This window comes from Ylistrum balloti, unplaced genomic scaffold, assembly GCF_031769215.1.
Source record: "Ylistrum balloti isolate Yb309-2 unplaced genomic scaffold, AGI_CSIRO_Ybal_v1 Utg370078, whole genome shotgun sequence".
NCBI lineage: Eukaryota > Metazoa > Mollusca > Bivalvia > Pectinida > Pectinidae > Ylistrum > Ylistrum balloti.
In genome coordinates this window covers 583,810-606,077 of record NW_026782116.1, presented here as the reverse complement: position 1 = coordinate 606,077, position 22,268 = coordinate 583,810, and the positions used below count along the sequence as shown (strand labels likewise).

Here is a 22,268-nt window from a genome sequence, read left to right as displayed (position 1 = left end):
GCAATTGCATCTGATTTGTTTCAATATTGATGACCCTTGAGAGTTTTCATTTTCAGTGTTTAATTTAGTTTAGACGTCAGCCCCGTTCAACCAATACCTTTCAGGATTAGAAAAGTTACAAGAGCACTTATTAAAACAGTAGCACAAACAAGCTACATACTTATCCTTGGTTTCAGACAGGGGCATTTTCTGTCGCACCGACATATGTAGATTTTCATCTAATCATGATGGTAATCAACAAACATAATCTCCGTCGATTTCTGTCTCTTGATTTGTTTGTAACATCCTCCCCTTCCCGTCTCTTTATCGAGCTAAATATTTCCCCACCAATCCAAAGTAATAGTGATGACATTTCAAATAATTGTTAGTTATATTCCAGGTGTACTAATATTCTATTGAAATATTTAATTTTTCTCGATTAGTAGGATCTAAATAAAACTTTCCTGATTCATCGATAGCATCAAATAAAAAGTAATCATTTCGATAATCATTTCGATGCACTTGATATTCTTTTCGTTGTTTTTAATGCTCTACCTAGTGATGTTTCTTTGATCCTATTTTGCGAACGTTTCAAAATATAATATTAGATTCCCACTGTTCTTGTCACATTGTGATTAAGTTAATAATATACTTTATTTCATAAGGATTTCAGAACCTGTTTAGCCGAGGCTAATCTTCCACAGGGTCCTGTTGTTGGTAAAACATGGTATATGTTAAAATACATTATTGTTCACAACATCATTAAAAGATGTTCATACCTTTATCACAGGTACATAATTAAGAATATCACAGAATGCACAAAAGTTCATGCAAATTGTTTGATCATTTAAGGACAATTTGTCTATTACACATACATACTTATATACTATAGTATATAATTGACATAGTTATATGCTGTTATAGCATAGAGTAAAACATTAATGGTATTAGAAGGAAAATCTAAAAATTAATTCGTTAAGATTTCAAATGATAGCAAACTAGCTTTGCTTGAACATAGGAAAAAATGCTTCAGATTTGATTTAATTTAGAAGTTTGTTCCATTCCTGACAGCAAGATACATAAACATGAACAAGGAATAGTAAGTTTTCCTGTGCTTTGGAATCAATGCAATTTTACTAGATACCTGCCCTGTAGACTGCTGATGAACATTTCCAGCCAAAATGAATCACTGGAAAGATATTGTGGTACCATACCATTTATACATTTATATGTCATAATTGACTTTTTGAACTTAATATTTTTTAATTGGTATCCATTTCAAATTTCTGTTGAAGAAGCATCATACGATTTCTCTAAAATCACTCTGGAAGCACACTTTTGACGTTCTGACTGTCTAGAGAAGCTTCAGTAGTTCCAGACCAGACTGTATTACTCCGTAGTAATACTAAACCTGGGCTGATTTTTGAAACAACCGAGGAAATATACGCTGGCTAGAGTAAACTGTCAACAATTTTAGTACCTTTTACCTGGAACACAGGTCCTCCCTTATTGTAAGATTGAGACTTTCCTTGAGTCTCCCAAGATTCTGTTTGGAAGCAATAAGCATACATCTAGTATAAATAGAGTTTATATATAAATAACACAAAACAGGGTGGTCGGGTGGTGCAGTGGTGCAGTTGTAACGCACTCGCCTTTCACCTAGCCGTGCGGGGTTCGATTCCCGGAATGGAGGTGAAAAGGTATGGGGTCACCTGCCCGACCACGTGGGTTTTCCCAGGGTACTCCGGTTTCCTCCCATACTAAGACTCCTCGCGCGCTTCTATTCGAGCCAACAAGAGTGATTGATATAAGTTGGAAAAGCTTGCTTCGCAATTGTTGTAAAATAAAGTTTATTATATTATATAAATGATAACAATTACGCAGAATAGTCAAAATACTTAAACTGTCAAATTTAACACGATGTTTAAAAGTGTATGGACAATTCGTTTTCTCAAATAATTTCTTATGTTGTAGGACTGGCTGAACATTCAGACTATCGGCACCGTCGCCCTCCAGACCGACCTTACCCTTGGTGAAAGATGGTTAAAACAAATGAACGATGCCGCTCAGAAACTCAACATAACGATTCAGTACTGTATGGCACTTCCTAAACATGCTTTACAGAGTTTGAAAAACCCAGCAGTCACACAGGTTATTATGCTTCTTCCGTGCACTTTCCCCATTAAATTATGACAGTGGGAAAACCTTTAATAAAATATATTACCGTTTCACATCAAATGACCTCTCCGCTACAATGTGTAGAAAGTCTCGATTTGTTTTTTAAAATTCATCAGAAATGAGGACAATTTTTAATACAATTTAGCAGGACCTTAATGATATGTTCTTAGTACTGAACATGTGTGTCCAGTGTTTTGAGTGTTTGAAGCCACAGAAATGCAGTTGTCACCATATTTCTGAATTGTGAAGATCAAGTTGTCGGGAAATCATATTGCTATGGTTCATTGTATTGGTGCTATTTTTACTTCTTTTTGCTTTCAGCTCTCTACAACACATGCATGCATTCAGTTCTTATTTGGTTATTTACTTAGAATAAGTAACATGTCTGATACAAAATATGTTTTTCCAAATTTTGTCAAACATCCATGAAACTTTATACAGGTATCTGAAATCTATTTCAAATTCAAGTATCAGGTAGCTCTGTGTCCACATTAAGCGTGTTCAATCTTTTCGCAATTAAAAGTTAATTACCGATCATATAATGATTGTTCACTATTCGTTTGTGAGCAAATAACGTCATTAATCTGTAAGAAAACCTCGTAATTTTCTAATACAAAATAATGACGTAATGATGTAAATACGGATTTAACGATGAATAATTTTACAGGTGCCGTAAAACAGTTATGTCAATATAGACATGTAATGCCTTCAACTACACTCTAAATTAGTTATAAAACTAATTGACGATATCCTGATGACTTTTAAAAGAGTCTTAATCAACCAATCTACAAAAATGATATCACCACCATCTTCCTCTCGCGGCGTTATCCTAAACATCAATAATAACAGGTTGATAAACATTTCAACGGTTTGTCCTATTCCGAGTGATCATTTTTAACATTTTCACGTCATACGATGTGTATAAACTATTTGCATATAAAACAATATTTTTCGATATTTATCGATATAAAAATTGGTTAATTCTTTTTAAATAAAAAGGATAATAACTTCAGCAAACTTTTGAGCATCAATAACTACATACTCATTAGTGGTACAGGCCCTAATAAAACAAACTCCATATTCCCTTCTAAATGAAAATAGTTCATTACTTTCATGTCTACTTCATTTATAATGTTTGGTTTCATAGTTTTATCTATATCTAAGTAACAATGTTTTAGATTTCCCCCGTCCTCTTGAAATACTTTACGAATTAATAACGTTGTAGTTTTATTCTGAGAAATTACTCTTCCTACTTATTCCCACAGAATATTAAATACACACTAATTAAAATTATTTGCTGTGATCACCATCGTTCAAATTAATGAATTATAGTAAACCTTTTAATGCGTATAAGTTATGACAATTGTTTCTTCACACAAGAAAAGCTGTTCAGAGAATTTTTCTTCCCCACTTTTTACCAAGGCTAGAGTAAGCGAGGATTATCACCTGGTTGCTGACCAGTGGAAGATCGGAGTCTCATCCATCTTTGCCAACGCAATGGGCCTTGCACCGTATAAAGATACATTTTGGACATCAGAAAGTCAATTGGGCAACTCTCGCTATCCAGGTAACTACTCTTTTTTTCTTTGGTATGGCGATATTGGTAACAGAGGGTCTTCGATGTGTAGTTAGAAACATGTAGGCGTAGCTTATCTGACTGAGATCATGTTTTGACACGAAGGCCGTTCCTCTGCCGTTCTGGGTACAAAAACTGCCTCTCCAATTAGCCATATATGGAGTCGGAGTAATTCCTGCCTCAGAAAATTTGGTTAGCCATAGCTACTTCCAGTCTTCGGTGAACTCTTGTTCCTTCAATAACATTCTTTTATTTCACTATTATAATCATAATGTTACATCTCAAACATTTCTCCAGTTTATTTCATTTAATATGGGATTTCAGGATACCCGTCTGAAATTTTGAAATTTTGCTCGCACACAAAAATATACATTTCTAGGACTTATTTAATAAAATACAATTTAAAATAAAAACTCATTTGAAATTCTTTATGCCTTAAATTAACCTGAAGCAAGCAGAAGAAGCAAATGAAGTTGTAATCAACGTTAATCACTTTCATGAAAGCCAATTGAGAAGAATTGAGAACTGTCGTAATCACCAAACCCTTGTATTTTGAATTTGGAATATTAATAAAATGATTGAGATGGGTTATCTGATACTAGATTACAAAATATTTTTCGTTAATTTCATTGTATTATTTTCCTTCTTATCCTAACTTGTGCACTCGTATTATACTGTAGCAAAGTCGTGTAAAATTGCTATTACTTGGATGCTAGGGAAAACTGGCCAGAAAATGTTTTGATGATTTATTCATAGTTTATATGTTGATATTCTATCGGGGACTTTGAGTTGTTTCCCAATCCTATACATAATGATATATATTCCGGTATTGATGCGATAGTCTTTTGAAAATTGCTTAATTGACAACTTTGTATCAGTTTTTGGATTCCAACTTTAACTTTCAATAAGATTTATGTTTAATTGTCAGATTTTTGCAGATTTGCCTTCAGTACTTGCAATGAAATTATTTCGTATGTGACGAGAACGAATTATCAAATCATTGTAAATAATTCTGACATCATATTGCTGAGATGAATATCTGAATATCTCTCCAAAACACAGTCCACATGACACATGAATAGAGAATGTGTGCAGGAATTTTCCTGTGGTTGTTAGCTGTAGATTACGTCTGAAATGTCTTCATAGACCGTCTCAATGAGTTGGCTTAATTTCAGATCACGATCAAGGATGACAAACGTGAACTTGACGTTATTCTAGAGTCATCCAGAAATGATAATAATTAATAAAGATATTTGAATAATGGAATAAATGCATATTTCGATTCATGTTTTAGCATTACAATGCCGGTTTTTGTTTTATGAACTCGCTAGGTTTCTTCTCTTCCATATTTTTTTTCTTGTTCTCTGTCTTTGAAAGGTATTTTCATCAATGTGATCATTTCATAATGTAAACATATTGACCCCTGGAACAGATATGTTGTTATAGAAACGGGGTGATAGAATTATCAGAGGAAAAAGAAACATTGTTGAAACCATCTGCTATACTTTTTGAAAAATCAATTAATGAAGTCTGTGTACGTCATCAAAATAAGGCAAGTAGCATCTGCATTATGGTTTTAAGACCCCAAGCATTACTTGCGCATCAAAGAAAATCTACAATGTATTTAAATGAAAGTCTTCATGGAATGTGGTCATCCTGAATATTGATTACAGATGTAAGTGAACCCTATCCAGCCCTTCAATCAGCTGTGTCAACACTCAGTACAGGACCAGTCGGACCAGGCGATAAACTGAATGCCACTAATAGAGAAGAGCTGCTTAGGTGCGAAATATATTTGATTTTACATGCAGCACTGATTCTGGCTGTCTTATTCTCATGTTCAATTATGATTCATAACATTAATTCTAACTGTCCATACCGCATTGATTTCAAACTGGATGATTCACGAGTTTAAGATTTTGTGAATATGACTTCAATTCCAATAAGCTGATTTTTCCGTTTTATCGTCAGGTAAGAAAGCCTTATCCCGATCGGATGACTCCAAAGTTTTGCCTTTTTTATTCTGTATAATTCCAAATCTTTTAAAGACATATGTTTGTTAACCTTGCCTTACATAACACGGTTAACCTGTTATCACACGTGAAAAACACGTAATAATATCTTTTTTATTATTACTCTGCCCTTCTCTTGGCTGACTTATCTTGTCTGGATGTTTTGTCTTCAGATAACAGGAAAATTATTTATCACATCTACATCATTTGGAAATCAAGTAGTCATCTCGTTTACATTAGCAGCTGACCTCGACCTTTCCCTACTATGATACCTACAGGAACTATCAAGATGTGTGAGGATTTTAATTTCCCTATTTTGAATTTTCCTTTCCTGGACAGCAACATTCCTATATTCCAAATTTCGGTATTAACATATCGAAGCTAATTCGATGAAGATTATTGAATGTTGTCAAAATATTTTCATCTGGATGTATCTCCTTGCGCCATATGAAATTGGACATGTTTTATGATCATTAGATTGACTGGTGGTTCAATGATTGCTTTCCTTGCTGTCATATCGGTTATATTGAAACGTGCTTTTCACTTGGGTCTTTTGAACAATATTTGAAACTGCTGGTGGTTTATTAGACATATGTACTTGACGTTCTTCTGAAGTTATCGGACATATTGAACTTACGAAAGGTATTAAATCGTGGTATTAGTGCACTTGCCCATCTAGATTTTGACATTTCGTTCAATCATCGATTTTCCTCATTCACTGCTTCGGTATTAGAACTCAGCTCCTTAGCCTCACTTCATTATTTGGACCAATTTGATCTAATTCTGAATTACTGGAGTGTTTTAATGCAACCTTCACGTTAGTGTATACTTAGCGAGATTTGCCAAATATTATTCAGGCGTTTTTTCCGTTTCTTGATTTTAAAAGTTATGGAGGAAACGCTACACGATTTAAAAAAATCAATATTTTTGCAGATGCTGCAACGATGGCGGTTTAATTCTGAAACCATCTAAACCCGCAAAAGCTATTGATCGACAATTGATTAAGGTAATACATTTTTAGGTATAACAATTTGTCTGGTTACAGGCAAAACACAAAAAGATGTAATGCACATCAAGGAAATTCGATTTCAATTAGATACTTAATTGAATTAACCTGTAATGAACCGATCTCTTGTATGTGTACATGTAACTTTATACTTTTCACATGATTAAGTCTTCAGAATGAATCCGATGCATGTCTCAAGGTGAGCATATTCGAGGTACCAAATCATACTTTTCATGATTAATTAATTTTCATTATCAAAAGATATCAATATACAGATATCTTTTTTGTGTGATCGAAATATTTTTAAAAACTTAATCCTTAAATGTTTCTTCATAAAGCCGTAATCTACATTTAGTTCAAAAACGTTTTACTTTCATAGATCCAAAACAAATATTCAAATTCATGCTTACAAATATTTCAAATTTTCGCGAGGATGCATCATCTACAGATGTAATGGCACGGACATAGACTATCTTGATTAATTCTATTTTCAAGGTGTTTATTTTTGCGACTAAAATCGCGAAAATTTGTCCTCCTCCACTCCATTCCACTAAACACCTCGCCTATTACCATATGATTACTGTATACAGGGATATTTTCGCCCCATGTTATATTCACCCTTGAGCCATTATATTAACAGAATCTTGTCCATTTCGTCCTCTGAGGATAGTATAAAAAGGTCATTTAAGTGTAACAAATTATCGCCCCATCTTAATTTCACGGTCTCTGTTCTTGAACGAAAATAGTAAACATTAAACGGGGGCGAAACTTTCCCGGTCTTTGGTATCATTCTTTATTTTTTTAAACGCAATTGTATTAAACTTCTTCATCTAACTCTAGTTGTATGTCTTTTGTACAATCATCGATATTGCAGGGGGTAGATACTACTGGTTGATTTTCCGACGCCAGGGCTTACCGTTAGCTGCATGTCACGTTTTATTTCATTTGAATAGTGGCAACGTTCAGGATATAAACATGTACTTGACTTTTTTCGAAGAGTGTCAGACATACGTAATGAAGAAATTGGGATTAGTGCACTGTCTCGTCTTTCAACCACTTTTGATTATTGGTCGATCGCCTCATTGGCTTTAAAATGTGGGGTCTATGCATCATTGACTGATAGTTAAATATCAAAATGTTTACCATTTGAAAATGCTTTATGGGTGACAATTTTGTTGCTTTGGACTTTTATAAAATCAATTATCTATGTTCATATATAGATATCCTTCACGTCACTGCTTAATGAATTTGTTAAAGTTTGAATTGAGCAATAGCCTGTCGTAAAAACACAAAGGAAAAACAAATGTCATCATCTTTGATATTGTAACATATCATAAATAAATTTCATTTATATCTGTATATTGCTTTAACCTTTTTAAGAAAGCAATGCCAAGTGCTGACGGACCTAACGGAGAAGTATGGACAACTTATTCGAAGATAAAGCAACAAAACCAAGCACCATATACTTACTATGGTATTCTGTTCGCAGCCAATATGACATCAGACTATGTTATCTATCCTAACCAGACTGAATTTCCATCGGAGGTAAAACCTTCTGTTCTTTTTACATGCCATTTCCTAAACAGTTCTCTTTATGATCTCTTCATATCGCCTTTCAAGCAGGTAATTACCGATTTAACCATTACAATTTTTGTATTGCAGGAAACAGTATGATTTTTAGATAAAACACTGATCAACATTAAGCTGTAAAATCCTTACCAAAATTTAATACATTTCAAATAAAAGAGACATCTTCCTGATAAATTCGCGATAAACGACGTAGCTTTTGATAATTTATGGCTACCCACTTAAGTTTAAATGTTGCGGGAATATTCTAATGAAGTATAAATATCTTTTGTAACATATACATTAAAACAGGGAGAGCATCACAGTTTTCTGAAGATTAAGATTAGGATTTATCTTGACTGCTTTAAGTACTACAGTATCTGTTGATATCTTTCAAAGCAGAGATAGTTAAATTACAATACCGCTTTTAGTGGTTACCTTATTTTAGTGCTTTTCGCGCGAGAAGAAATGCACTAAAAATGATTGGGACAATTACGGTTTCTGTATGTTGTTTGTATAAAGCTAGAGTGAATGCTAAAGTTCATTAATGTTTACAATATATTATAATTATTACATAACGTTCTGTTTACAGTATATTATATATATTACAGAACATTCTGTTTACAATATATTATGAATATTACATACCATTCTGTTTACAATATATTATAAATATTACATACCGTTCTGCGACATAATTACGGCCTGGCTCATATGATTTTGATTAAACGTAGTATAGCATGCTTGGCGGACGACCCTATCTAATTAAGTCTGTTTATAAGCGAAACGTGAAGCTAACTGAGACTTATGTGCATAACAAAGTACGAATCAAGACAAGAAAATCTATGTGGAGACAAATTGCCAGCAACTACAATGTCATATTAACCATACTTTATGTATTCTTAGTGCAAACAAATAATATTTAATCCTGTACTCTATTTCAGTCTTGGATTTACATATGCCATTATAGGCATAAATTAAAATTTTTATTTTGAAGTCAAAACACAATTGAATAATTTTCAATCGATCGCATCAAATCCACAGCATGGCATTACAGTGTAAAACAATGAAGATATTGTCTGGAACCAAATGGTTAACTTTCCAATCACATATATACAAAATTAAGCTTAAATGATGAATATTCTTACATAATCGTGGAATTCATGAGAACTGTCTTTACATGGATCGGTTAATCTAATTTCTTCTTTAAAGATGTTCCGTTTCGTATGCAATCTACTCTATAGCCATGAGTCATCTACCAATTTGCATGTATAAGTCGTGTTCAGAATCATGTCGGAGAACTTTTAAGACTCACTCTCGTTTGGGATTAGAATTCTGGCGGAAGGGGGGCTGATACGGTTTTCTTTTATATACATGAAACTGTATTTAGCATCCATTTTTGAAAAAAACATAGCAGTGGATATTCTATATTGGAAATGCTTTGAAATAGTTGAAAGACGATTTTAATAAAATGTTCAGAAATTGGCGATAACAATACTACAAGTCACATATGATGATATCGCGAAAGATCTGTCATCTACCAACAGGACAGCCAGTCGCCTCCACCCTGTCCTCGCTTTCCAATATTTGACATATTTCACTCATTTTTCAATTTCCGTTATGTATTGTAGTAAACGTTTATTCCACTGCTTTGTGCTATCTTGTTCACGTTAAACAAGAATATAATGATAAAAAAACTAAATCAGATGAAAATGTCCATATTTTAAATCGTCGAATATAAATATCTTATTCATTACAACATGAGGTGAGACTATATCCCTGATGTGTTTTCTAACAATGTTTATTTTTTCATTAGCTTACCTCAGGTGTAGTATTCTCCTACAACGACGTATACAATGTTTCCAAGTTTGATGACAACAACCCGCTTCATTTAAGAAACTGTACGGACGAAAATTTCTGTCTCTACTACTTTTCCACCGTCTACTTCATGTGAGTTAGGTTTAATACTTCGAAAATCAATTATCTGAAATTTTTGTTACCACTATGACACAGCATTTCGATAATTTACTATAAACATATCAATACATAGTAACAATTGGTAAATGTACAAACCTTATTTTCACGAGAAGCTTACGACTATGATATAAAGATTATATAAACTTAGAAGAAAATATCGAATGAATTAATTGGACCCTTTATATTTGCATAACTTTAAAGATGGAATAAGCTACAATCTGATATCGTTTCAGGAATGGAACTACAATTGGTGTATTGGGAGAGGTCAACAAGTGGGTCCCCATGTCCCCACAGCGCGTAAACCGTGTGGTGCGAGGGGAGATAACTGTGGATGTGGTGGTGACGGGGGTACCATTCGAGGAACTGGAGATGTCCTTTCTTATTAACAATCAAGTTAGGAACTTTGTATGCCAACTCGGACCGTCCGGTCAGGCCACGTTTAGCACGTCTTTGAGCGGTTGTACGAGTTATGTTTCATCTACCCATCCCCCATTAACGTCACACGGCCCTGGTAATAACAAGGGGAGATCACTAACAATGCGACTGGATTTACTTTTTGCTAGTATTTTTTTCGTTGTATTGTTTTTACGTTAGGTAGAATTAAACATTCTGCTGATGTTTTGTATAATATTTTTTTTTCATTTAACTTTTTTACGTTCGTCACACTAGATAATTTACTGATTATAATTGATAAATCGGCAATGGCCTTGGTGATAATGTCATATTGTCTACAGTTCATACATAGTGATGTCATACAATATATGGGAACCGATTAATAGTTCTGCAGGGAATAATAGACAGCAGAATGTTCACCTGATGTAAATATTGGTCATGGAAAACATGCCTCCTTTGTTTTTGTATTTCGCTTTTGCTGTAATTTTAATTAATTTCTGAAAATACGCTTAAATATCTGCATCAGTTTTACCAACATAATGTAGAAATTCGTAGAAAGATGTACATCCATGCTAAATAATACATACTTGCTTGTATCGTTAAAAAAGATAGTTGTGCATCAAAATGTATGTCTAAGTACTGAATCTTAAGTCTTTACTTCATTTCGACATACTAATATGCACTTCTAAATATTGAATTGAGATGAAAAACGCAAAACTCTCAAATTATTTTCTTTATCAATTTTTGTTATCATTTTAACCGAACTTGGAATGCTTCCATGCACATATACTTCAAAATAAGTTTGACAAAAGCCGAATAACTGATTCAGTATTGAACAACTATTTCATCATAACTTATGATGTTAACAATTTAAGATGTTTAATTCAAAAGGAAGTAATTATTTTGTGTTTCAATTATGTAAGAGACTATTCCCTGTGTCCGGTGTATTTTAACTAAATATGGTGTTAAAACTATCGTGAAATGCGATGTTTTGGAACAATTGTAATCTCGTCACCTTGTAAGGAGTAAAAAAGTTTTTAGAGAAATTTAAGCAATTTGCAAACCCTTTATTGTAACTTGTGTATTATTATCACCCCCTTGGCAATACATATAGTGAGTTTGGTAAGAAAAATGTATTATATTTATGTCATGATGACGCTATGCATTTACAGTTAATCCTGTAGCTAGTGAAAAAATCCTACAGATACAAAAAGAACAAAAAAATTCCGACAATCGGCTTTTCTTTTGGCTATTTAGATTATTGAACAGTAACGAGCTCTGCAGTACTTCGATGCACTCTGTAGAGCGAGTATCACGGTGCCGCCAAGAAAAAATATCATTTTATGAAATATAGATGTATTTTAGATAAAAGATTGGTAAAATGTTTACGACTTAATGTAATTTCTATCTCTATTATATTAATATCTTAAATGCCATGTTATTTATTTTTTTAAATAAAAATAACGTTCGATCAATTAATGCGTGGAAATAAACATGAAAGTTTTAAAGACATGTCTCCACATATTTTTCTGGTATATATGATATCGATCATTTGAACGAGTTAATGCGGTGATACATGTTTTAAAGATAAGAAGCAAACGATCTTATTCAAATCAAAATATTTAATGAAAAACCCACAAATTTTACACAATGAATGGACTATTGGATTAATATAATCGGAAGTCTGATTGCAGATTTTTTGCTAAGGTATATAATCTGTAATAACAGTGGGATAATTCTTAACGTCAAAAACAGGGTCATGTTGAGATGAGAAGAATTGCATTCCTCGACACAAAAAAGGCATAGCAAAAATAGAAAATGCGTCATATGGATTTATTTTTCATGAGCGAGGATTCAGTGACGTCATGTGACTTGAATGCGTATCTTAATTTGTACACATTTTTGCTCTGGAGCTGCAGTGGGGAAATCTTTCACAGCAATCGCGTGAGCTTCTGCACGGGTAACCATACCAACAATCGTAACATATCTTGGCACTTTTGTCACAAATATTGTGATATCGACAACAGTCTTTGTTCGAGTTACATTTCTGCCGGTAGCATTTCCTGTTTGGGAGGCGGTTCCATGGCTGCCAGTAGGAATAGTACCTGGAGTGAGACAATCATTTACAATCATTTATAAGAAAAGCATAATTCAAAAGTAAATACACTTTAGATAAAAATGAATTGTTATAAGATTATGTATGTGTTTATTAATGCTATCTTTCCGCGAATTCTTCATCTGTAAACTGTTGTAACATGGAAATAGGAGAAGATTTAAACAATGAAAACTTCACATGAAATAGGAATATATTTACAAGGTATACGTATAAAATAGAGTATTATCTTTCTTCATTATTAACTTAATAAGTATTGATTTCCTATATCGCTTTGTGTACTACTTTAATGGATTTATTATGTTACCTATCGATAGCGCTATTTCATTTATATTGTTGTTGTTAAGATAGTTTACGTAAAGTATCATACGCAATGATTGTAACAATAAAATAAAACATACGTTTGAAACATATCAAGAATCTGTTATGATTTTAGAGGAGAGTATGTTTACAATACTTGAGGATTTTACGAGGTTATCGAATAGAAAAGAAAACGCACTGGCTATAAAATGGAAGCTAAAGTTCCTATAATAAACTGATGGGATCCTGTGAAATCGACAGATTAATACCGGCATGGCATTTTGATATGCATTTTGAAGTGCCAAAAGACAACAACAATACTTGAAATGGGTATAACATTAATTTCATTCCATTTATTCATGTTAGTTCATAGTTGATGATAATAAATGCTATATGCCTAGAATAAGTGGAACTAAGAGGCTGGGTTTGGGGCTGGTGGGAGATCTTTTACTACTACTACCAGTAGAAGTTATAATCTCATATGCAAGGGTGGTGAGCAGGTCTTTCATGCATACATTGGTATTGGTGTCAGAAGTTTAATGTACGCTTGTTCAATTAGAGTAAGTACACAGAATCAAGTTAATATTTATATCAAAACCTTTTCTTGAAATGAAATGAAATTAATGCGTATATATTTCGTCTTAAAAAGCAAAAAAATGAAGACTAGGTATTGATGATATGTTGAGACAAAGCTAAAGTCTGTACTAAACTTTCTAAATACAGCAATATTTTATTTGGATAGAGTAATCCTCCTACTAAACGTTTCATCATAGTTACAAAATGACATATGCAACGTTTAAATTTCTTCTTTCAGTGTGAAAATGAGATTAAATTCATGTATGATAGGGAGCTTAACAGAGTTTGCGCTGTTCATAAGTAATCTGCGAATAGGTATTTAGGAACTATATTTGATTGAAAAACGGGGGTTCCTTTGGTAGGTATTCCAATTCTACTACCAAATGTTAATATCATAAAAGGCGTTTCCGCCGATAAAGCGATGGTCTAAATTGGCATTTGTTTTTGTACACGTCAAAAATTATTTTTAACTCCAATTACATTAAACATGCAACACACATGTCGTCTGATGATGAATTGAATGGAACGACTATTTACATCCATTCATATCAAGAAAAGCCGGTATTCTAGCAGTCATTGTTAAATGGTATAATTTAATACGACTACATGCCTTTTACGTTCCGACACTTTAGTTATGTTTTTCGTCTTTTTTTCTAATCATGATGTCGAAATAGACTGATTATTTGTGATCTTTGAAGAAAATGGGTTCATTGATCTCCTTGTTATCGCTAACTCATTTTGGAACCGACAAAAATACATTGATGATTACATTACGGTTGTAATTACGTTTGTGTGAAATGCCACCAGGAGGCGACGCAGGTGTGGTTCCGGAATCACGTGGCAAGATCACTTGGAGCTGGAGTAAAACGAGCCACAAAAACGCATGCAGAATGACAGCAGGAAAATTGGAAAATGTCTGAAGACGACATTGTGAATGAAATATATCTTAAAAGGATATGAAGGGGTGAAAAGAACATGTCTTGTCGTGTATACGAGTATAGCGACTTGCCTGTAACGTTTGCCGTAATAGTTTCTGTAATAGTCATACCTATTTCTGCTACCTCTTCCCCGTCCATAGCCGTAGGACATCATGGCGTATCTGGTAGAAAGAGTAGAGTACGAATGTACACATATTGTCAGTGAAGTAAAACAATACTGTAAATTTCACGCAAAGGAAGCAGTATGTTAAGGCATAATTAAGTAGAAATATATTCTAAATACGAGTTAACAACGGTTATACAATTGTCAAGCGTAAGTGAATTGATCACTCTTATACTTTGCTGTGATCGATTAATTCCTTTTTCATCATAATTATCGAGATAACCAATATTTGTTACTCACAAGTTAAAACACCATAATTTAACACAGGCACGTGGTTTATGTCACCATACTACTGTAATATGTTTCAATCCAAATGAGACTCTTTGGGGTTTTATTTACTGATGGATACTATATACCTTTTGTCAGCGGAAACTGCGTCGTCGAGACTGTCTTCCTCAAGCGATGGATAACCAAACTGATCTAAAAAGAGACAAACAGATATTCTTTTACTCCGATCCATTAATGAGGCCAAGATGTGTTCAGTTGACCTTTATGATAACAAGAGTTGTTTGAGCATTTTAATAACATACTTCATAAATATCCTTTATAGACAATTATGCACACCTATACGTTATACTTTTTATTGTGATAGTCATTTTATGATAACGCCTACTTACATTGTAGTGACATACCTCAATTTTGATAAATAAATAAATGAAAAAACTCTCCATTTCCATTTCTCTGACCCCCAAAAATATTTAGCCACGTGAAATTGTGCTATATTCTTTACGTTTTTCGTTTCAAGTTCTCACGTGCTTAATATTTACAGGCCTATCAGCTATATGCAAAGCTGCCACTGTAACTTCAAAGAATGTTTTCGAGATCTTCCGTAGCTTCCGGTAATCTTACCTTAGGGTGAGGCAGACTTATATTTAGATTCGTTATAGTAAGGTCTAGATAGTCCGGTGTAACAATAATGTGACCTTTTGATTGTCGTGCTACCTTTTTTATGACACTGCAGTGAAATGACGGCGGTACGCATACATGACATAATCATCAACGAGATCAGTGTGAAAACAGTACACCACTTTCGTGTAAAATTACCAATTGTACTTTTAGGAGGAAAACAATCGTCACAGAATCTGACAGCTAACGTGATTAACTTACAGTTAAATGATGAATTAAGCAAACCTTCATGTAGCATTTTAAATTTTTTGAATTTGCTGTTCATTATCTAAAATTGAAATAAATACATTCATTTGAAGACGCCCAATGATATTTCAGAAAAGCTGTTTACATTATTGTATGTCGCATTAAATTCTAATTCCAAGTAACAGCTGTGAACCGTTTTGTATTGTATTATAAAACTAGGAAATCGATTTTGTTATTTTATTTAATGACATTATCAAATAATGATTCCAAAGTCAAATGAAATTAGTATAATGTATATTTTTATTGTTTATGCTATGTCAAACTATATTAAATAGTAGTGCACCAGATATGTATGGGTCGTTTATATAATCACGTTGCACTTTATGTAAGTGAAACGGACATATCAAGGAAAAATGGTCGATTTCTAGTATATGTATCTACATCAAATTGATTGGAAACATACTGACTCAGGGGGAATAAGTGTTCTTTGGACAGAAACTTCAGAGAGCATTCATAACTATGCGATTTTTGATCTCTGATAACGATCAGCCAAGACGCATTTAATTAAAACAAAGAATTTATGTAGACGTTAAACGACAGGTCGGGCTAAAAAGAAAGGTCTAGCAATTATTTTAGTAGCAATTGATGAGGAACGTAGAACGATGAACAGAAAAGGTATTTCCGTAATAGCGAATCTACTATCACAATGTGTAATTTTTACTGCCTGTGGCTTATTAATACCATAAGGTGTCATTTGTACACCAGTCATTTTTAGATTAAAGTAGATGTTTCTGGAATTAAATTCTATTTGCACCACTTTATATTGCCAACATTAATTTGAGTTTTATGATTTTAATTTTGTCATCTGAACGGATTTGTCATACATTTTATTACAACAATCAAAGCACAATGCCATATTAAGGCATCCACTTTTGCTGTCATTAGAGTTTTATTTCTGGTTATTCCAATTCTATAAACATATCATATTGAAGTGATAGCAATGCTGTTTTATATCCCGATTTACCTGCTAATGACAGTCCGAGACACAACACGATGACAAAGAGCGAAGCAAGGCCCAGGTTAACATAAGACATCGAAGCTGCCATGACGGTAGAAAGTTTTCTTTGTCTGGAACATATAAAATATGTTTGCGGTTGATCAAACAAACAAATAACAGTTTTTGTGCATTCCAAACATCACATTCAAATCGCATAAAACACAAAACAAACATTTCTTGAAATGACATACCTCTTGCTATCTCATGCTTGCGTAATTATTTAAGATAAAGCAATCAGTATGTGTCTTAGTGCAAACTATAGCTGGAAGGAAGACAAAAAATGTCTCAAAGCAATTTCGTCCCAGCAGACCTTACTCGATATTGTGTTTTAAAACACAATTTCTTTAATGTGTTTTCTTTTGCTTGTAATTACATCATAGAAAGACAAATTAATTGGTGTCGCATGAGATTACACACTCTCAAATATTGCATTTGCAATGGGTTTTAAATGAAAGTACGTTGTCAATAGTATGCAAGTCGTAATGTCTTCTCCGAAAACAGGTTAATACCAAGGGAAACAATGAAATTAAATTTAAATATAAGATGAAAAGGTTTCGTCATAAGTAGTATAACATACAAATGAACCTTCACATGACCTTAGAAGTATCGTCCATTTTCGAAACGAACTATAACGATGTTAAACAGACTTTGTTGTGTGGTGTCTTACAGTTCTTGTATAAAACTGGACGGCTTCATCAGATGACAGGTTTATGTGCCTTTATTGAAAATACGAAAGTTTTTGAATACACATAAGATTACAAAATTATCGAAAACTTCCTGTAATTCCGTAAAATCGATTTGAGACTTTTTACTTACGTTTTAATTCAATAATTATGAAATAAAGACGGATACGTTATTATGTTGCACCAGAGAGACAGTGCGGTTGCTTTTTGACTGGTGACAAATGGGCATTGAAATTGATTTGACACGAGGGACGAACAAAGAAAAAATGAAACTAATATAGATGACAAAATGCAGCAAATGATTAATCTGCCAAACTTCACGTCTTGTCGGCAAATATCAACCAAAAGTAAAACAACAAAATATTCTATTGCAAAATCAAAACACTATGTAATATATCGTATAGTCTGTATAATAAATACACATGTATATCAGCACATCAACAAAAAATAAATGAAACAATGAAATATATCAAAGCGTCAAAAACAATGGAATATGTCATAGGGTCAACAAACAATGAAATATATCATAGCGTCAAAAACAATGGAATATGCCATAGTGTCAACAATGAAATATGTCATAGCCTCACCAAACAATGAAATATGTCTTAGTGTCAACAAACAATGAAATATGTCATAGCGTCAAAAACAATGAAATATGTCATAGGGTCAACAAACAATGAAATATATCATAGCGTCAAAAACAATGGAATATGCCATAGTGTCAACAATGAAATATGTCATAGCCTCACCAAACAATGAAATATGTCTTAGTGTCAACAAACAATGAAATATGTCTTAGTGTCAAAAACAATGGAATATGTCATAGTGTCAACAAACAATGAAATATGTCTTAGTGCCAAAAACAATGAAATATATAAAAGCGTAAACAAATAATTAAATTTTATCCTGCAACTGGCGTTGCCATTGTCGGAATGCACATGCCAAATATATTTTTGCTGTATTCTGCAGTGACGGAAAACAGCTTTATTTTAGCATTTAGCGCAATTTATAGACAAAACTCTTGCTCTATTGTACATCAGACAATGGACATTAGACTTCTAACAAATACCCGTCTCATCACTAGCTGATCAAATTACATGTCTGAGATATATATATGTTTATACATTGCTATGTAAGATTTAGATAACAACTGGTAATAGAAAGTGTCTGGAACGGTCGTGATCTATATGAACACGGATGTGAATACACAGATACGAAATTCTATTGATATAGTAAGACAAACTGGTATGACATCACACCTTCTGGTAAAAATGGCTTTCATTGAGACTGAAGGTATTCCCTATACTGCTTAAACCGGCAGCGTAAACATTTAGAAATGTCTATTCTTTTTCTCATATTTGGACAGACGTAGTTTCCATGCGTTCATTAATTAAGATACCTTCTTTGTCTAACAATAAATATACATTATATATAACTATACATTCTGATAATGATAGCGACTACATTCCACTGTATTTTAACGAACTGATTGATGCTTATTACTGTAAACTATATATGACTGATGAGTAATACTGACGGTGCAGGCGAAATTCTTTGTATAATTTCTCACGCACTTACATTTACGGAACTATATTATCATATACACAATAGATTCATTGTTTACAATTATAGGTTTGTAAAAATGCTTACACTACAATGAGGTAACATTTATGACGATTGATCTAGTCACTCTAAGTTGAAGTATTTGGAAGTGTAGAAAATTCCTAATTAAGTTCTTAGACATGGGTCTGGGGGTATTCCAATATTTGTTAATGGTGTTATGTATTGGGACTTGCAAATGCTCTTAAGTCGAAGATGATTATATGCAGTTGTGCCCGTTTCTACTTTCTAAACGTATAGCTCTTACAAGCTCAAGCATTAGGATTTGCAGACTCTACAAACTTCAAATATGATATTTACTGAGATACAGAGAGCTGACACAAAATACCCAACAATCATTTTGATGCTCAAGCTACAACGAATGTACGGACTCGATAAACAATATTTGATATGCATATAAATAGAAACTTATTTAGTTCACAACAACTGCAAACAAGCTATCAGTGTATATCACTCACTCTTGTTCGCCCTGATAGAAGCGTGCAAAGGATCTTACAGTCGGAGGAAACTGGAGTACCCGAGGAAAATTGAGTTAGACATATATTCCTTCATATAATTCTTGGAAACAGATGTATCTCCGTACCACAGATAATCGCATCAAATCAAATTTCAGAAACCAGTGTTGCACTGGTGTTGTGATATATGACTGCAAGCTAAATTAGTGTAAGAACATCAATTTCGTTTGTTCGGTTATTTACTGAAATATCAGCCAACAACTGTTGCGAAGGCAATTTCAATTACAAGGGTATTGTATTAATCTATTAAGTATTGACAGTTTGAGACACTGAGACTCCGATCACTCCAATCTAGCTCTCAGTTTATTGAAATGCAATGGAAGTGTTAAAGGCATAAATCTATTGGACACGGATTTTATGCAACAAAGTTATTTTAGGCATATTTCAGTCACGTTTATGGCTTTTATTTAAAGCGGTTTTTTTCTTTTTGAAAAAATGGGGAAAAAATCATTAAATAAATAAAAATCAAAATACTAATTAGCGATTATATTGCGTGTGGTATATCGAGCTTGGAAAATATTTGTTACAGTTTCCTAGCAAAACATCTCTCAATTTAAAATTATGTTCATGTAAGGTTAAGAAGACAAAAGATATGAGTACCACGAAGAATAAAGCTGGTATGATGTGAAAACTCCTGAATATGTCCCTAGTATCACGAATCCAAACACTCACGAATCTACAACTAGGGTGTCTGTTATCTCGAAATAAATGATAACGAATATGTTTCTGGTAACGCAAATATCATACTTACGAAAGTATATCCGGCACCAGGAAGTGTCTCTATCTAGTCCAATCTGTTTAGTTTTTGGCCGAGATATTGCTAAGACACAATCGTCCTGGAGGAAGGTACTTTAATATAACCTGATCTTACCCGATCGAACATTCACTAATGACGTCATAGTGCGCTAGACATGTTTAAGTATGTGTTTTGTCTCCCACAGTCATTTGTCTTCTATGTTAAAAACCATAAACGTCGAGGCTTTCAACTGTTGTTTAAAAGACATCATTGTAATAGCCGTATCGACCAGTTGTTATTTCCGAAAGCTAATTTGTTTTCTTCCGCCCACAACTTTTCAATAATTTACCGTCAGAGAACATATTACTGTCGACCAAAATATCCTAGTCAGGTATAGTTCATACCATACATGCTGTCTTAGGCTCAGATAAGTGTTATACGCATCAGTTATAGTATGTTCCCGGGCGAGGAAATGCTCGCCGATCTGACACCAACTGTAGGCCAATGTAACACCCACAGCTATATCGTAATGGCAGTTATGGAGACACTCTCTGATTAGACGCATGCTTTTCTTTAATTTGAAGTAATTTTTTTGGTAGTATCGTGATAGTGGTATCTTTAAAAAATATCTGATCAGTCTCAACCAATTTTACATTAATGAACAATTTTACATTAATTTCATTAGTGTTATGAAAGTGACTTCAAATATAGTATAAAGCATTCACGTTACTCCTTTCTATAGAACAGTTTTTTACGTTTCCTCTTCCGCGAGTATTATGCTCTTTATATGTTAACCTCCTATGTGATACCAAGTCTTAAGCAAAGATAGACAGAATTTCAGATGAGATGTTTATCCTGTGAACCATGATAAAAATCCATCGATTTTATTATGAAAAAGTAAAGTCTAGAAAACAAAAACACTTTAGTGCATGTTGTCATTAATACGGTACAACAAAGTACTATTTGTTTTACGAAATTGCTGAGATTTACTTATAACATAAATATTAATTTTCAAACGCTTGGACTGTATCTTTTATGAAAAAAATTAAACAAAATCTTTTTAGTGATAAAATTACCAGAAATAATACTTTCCGTTTTATCCAAAATACGTCATCGCTCACAATTTTCAAAAGATATCACAGAAAATAGGCACACATTGGACTGGTTTTTACTTCGACATTCTTTCTCACTCTTTGTAGCCTGGAACACCTAGGATTGGCTACCTTTGTTGTTTGTCGCTCAAGGTTTTGAGTATTGGTGCAATGTGGGAGTGTCATTGAAATATTTCCGCCTGACAAACGCCCATCAGTTTGCGTCACGAACACTATTGAATCGTTAAGTATGTTTTCCACGAATAGAAAGTAGTATTTGTTCATCAGCAGAGTAATAAACTGGAAGTTATACAATGACCTTTCCTACATTCGAATAACAATAACGCCCTTTCCTCCGCAATAATACATACGAATATATCTGTCAATAATGAACACGTTTTTAATGTTTCTGGTAACTATATATATATATATATACCCTCATGTACGATGTCATCATGGTGTTACACACAATGATCGGACAGATAATTGTAATGCTTTCCGCAACAAGATGTTAGTTGTTTATGTGTGAAACCCGTATGTGTTGTAGGTTGAGGCTGTTTGACATTAGTTTTTTTTCTTTTCTTTTATTATTTTTTTTTTTACAATTTAGTTGTGTGAATTTAACCTGACCCGCATAAAGAAATCTTCGAAGTTTTTATTATTTTTTCAGTTTTGAAAATTGACTTGTATTTTAGTA

General features: G+C 33.3%; 2 protein-coding genes across 2 annotated transcripts in view; one reads left to right on the top strand and one right to left on the bottom strand.

Moving 5' to 3' along the window:
• Nucleotides 1–10,888, top strand: part of LOC132549825 (uncharacterized) — a 29,853-nt gene extending 18,965 nt beyond the window's left edge. The window contains exons 11-17 of the mRNA XM_060213798.1: nt 1,954–2,130; nt 3,580–3,724; nt 5,407–5,515; nt 6,679–6,751; nt 8,132–8,296; nt 10,134–10,267; nt 10,528–10,888. Of these exons, the coding sequence (XP_060069781.1) occupies nt 1,954–2,130; nt 3,580–3,724; nt 5,407–5,515; nt 6,679–6,751; nt 8,132–8,296; nt 10,134–10,267; nt 10,528–10,888 (1,164 nt within the window). The remainder of the gene's footprint in view (nt 1–1,953; nt 2,131–3,579; nt 3,725–5,406; nt 5,516–6,678; nt 6,752–8,131; nt 8,297–10,133; nt 10,268–10,527) is intronic.
• A 1,684-nt stretch (nt 10,889–12,572) lies between these two features.
• LOC132549847 (uncharacterized) lies at nt 12,573–16,975 on the bottom strand. The gene is made up of 4 exons (XM_060213821.1): nt 16,894–16,975; nt 15,134–15,197; nt 14,686–14,775; nt 12,573–12,792 (listed from the first exon to the last, which is right to left on the bottom strand). The coding sequence occupies exons 1-4, from the start codon at nt 16,973–16,975 to the stop codon at nt 12,573–12,575; spliced, it is 456 nt and encodes a 151-aa protein (XP_060069804.1).
• Nucleotides 16,976–22,268: the final 5,293 nt, after the last annotated feature.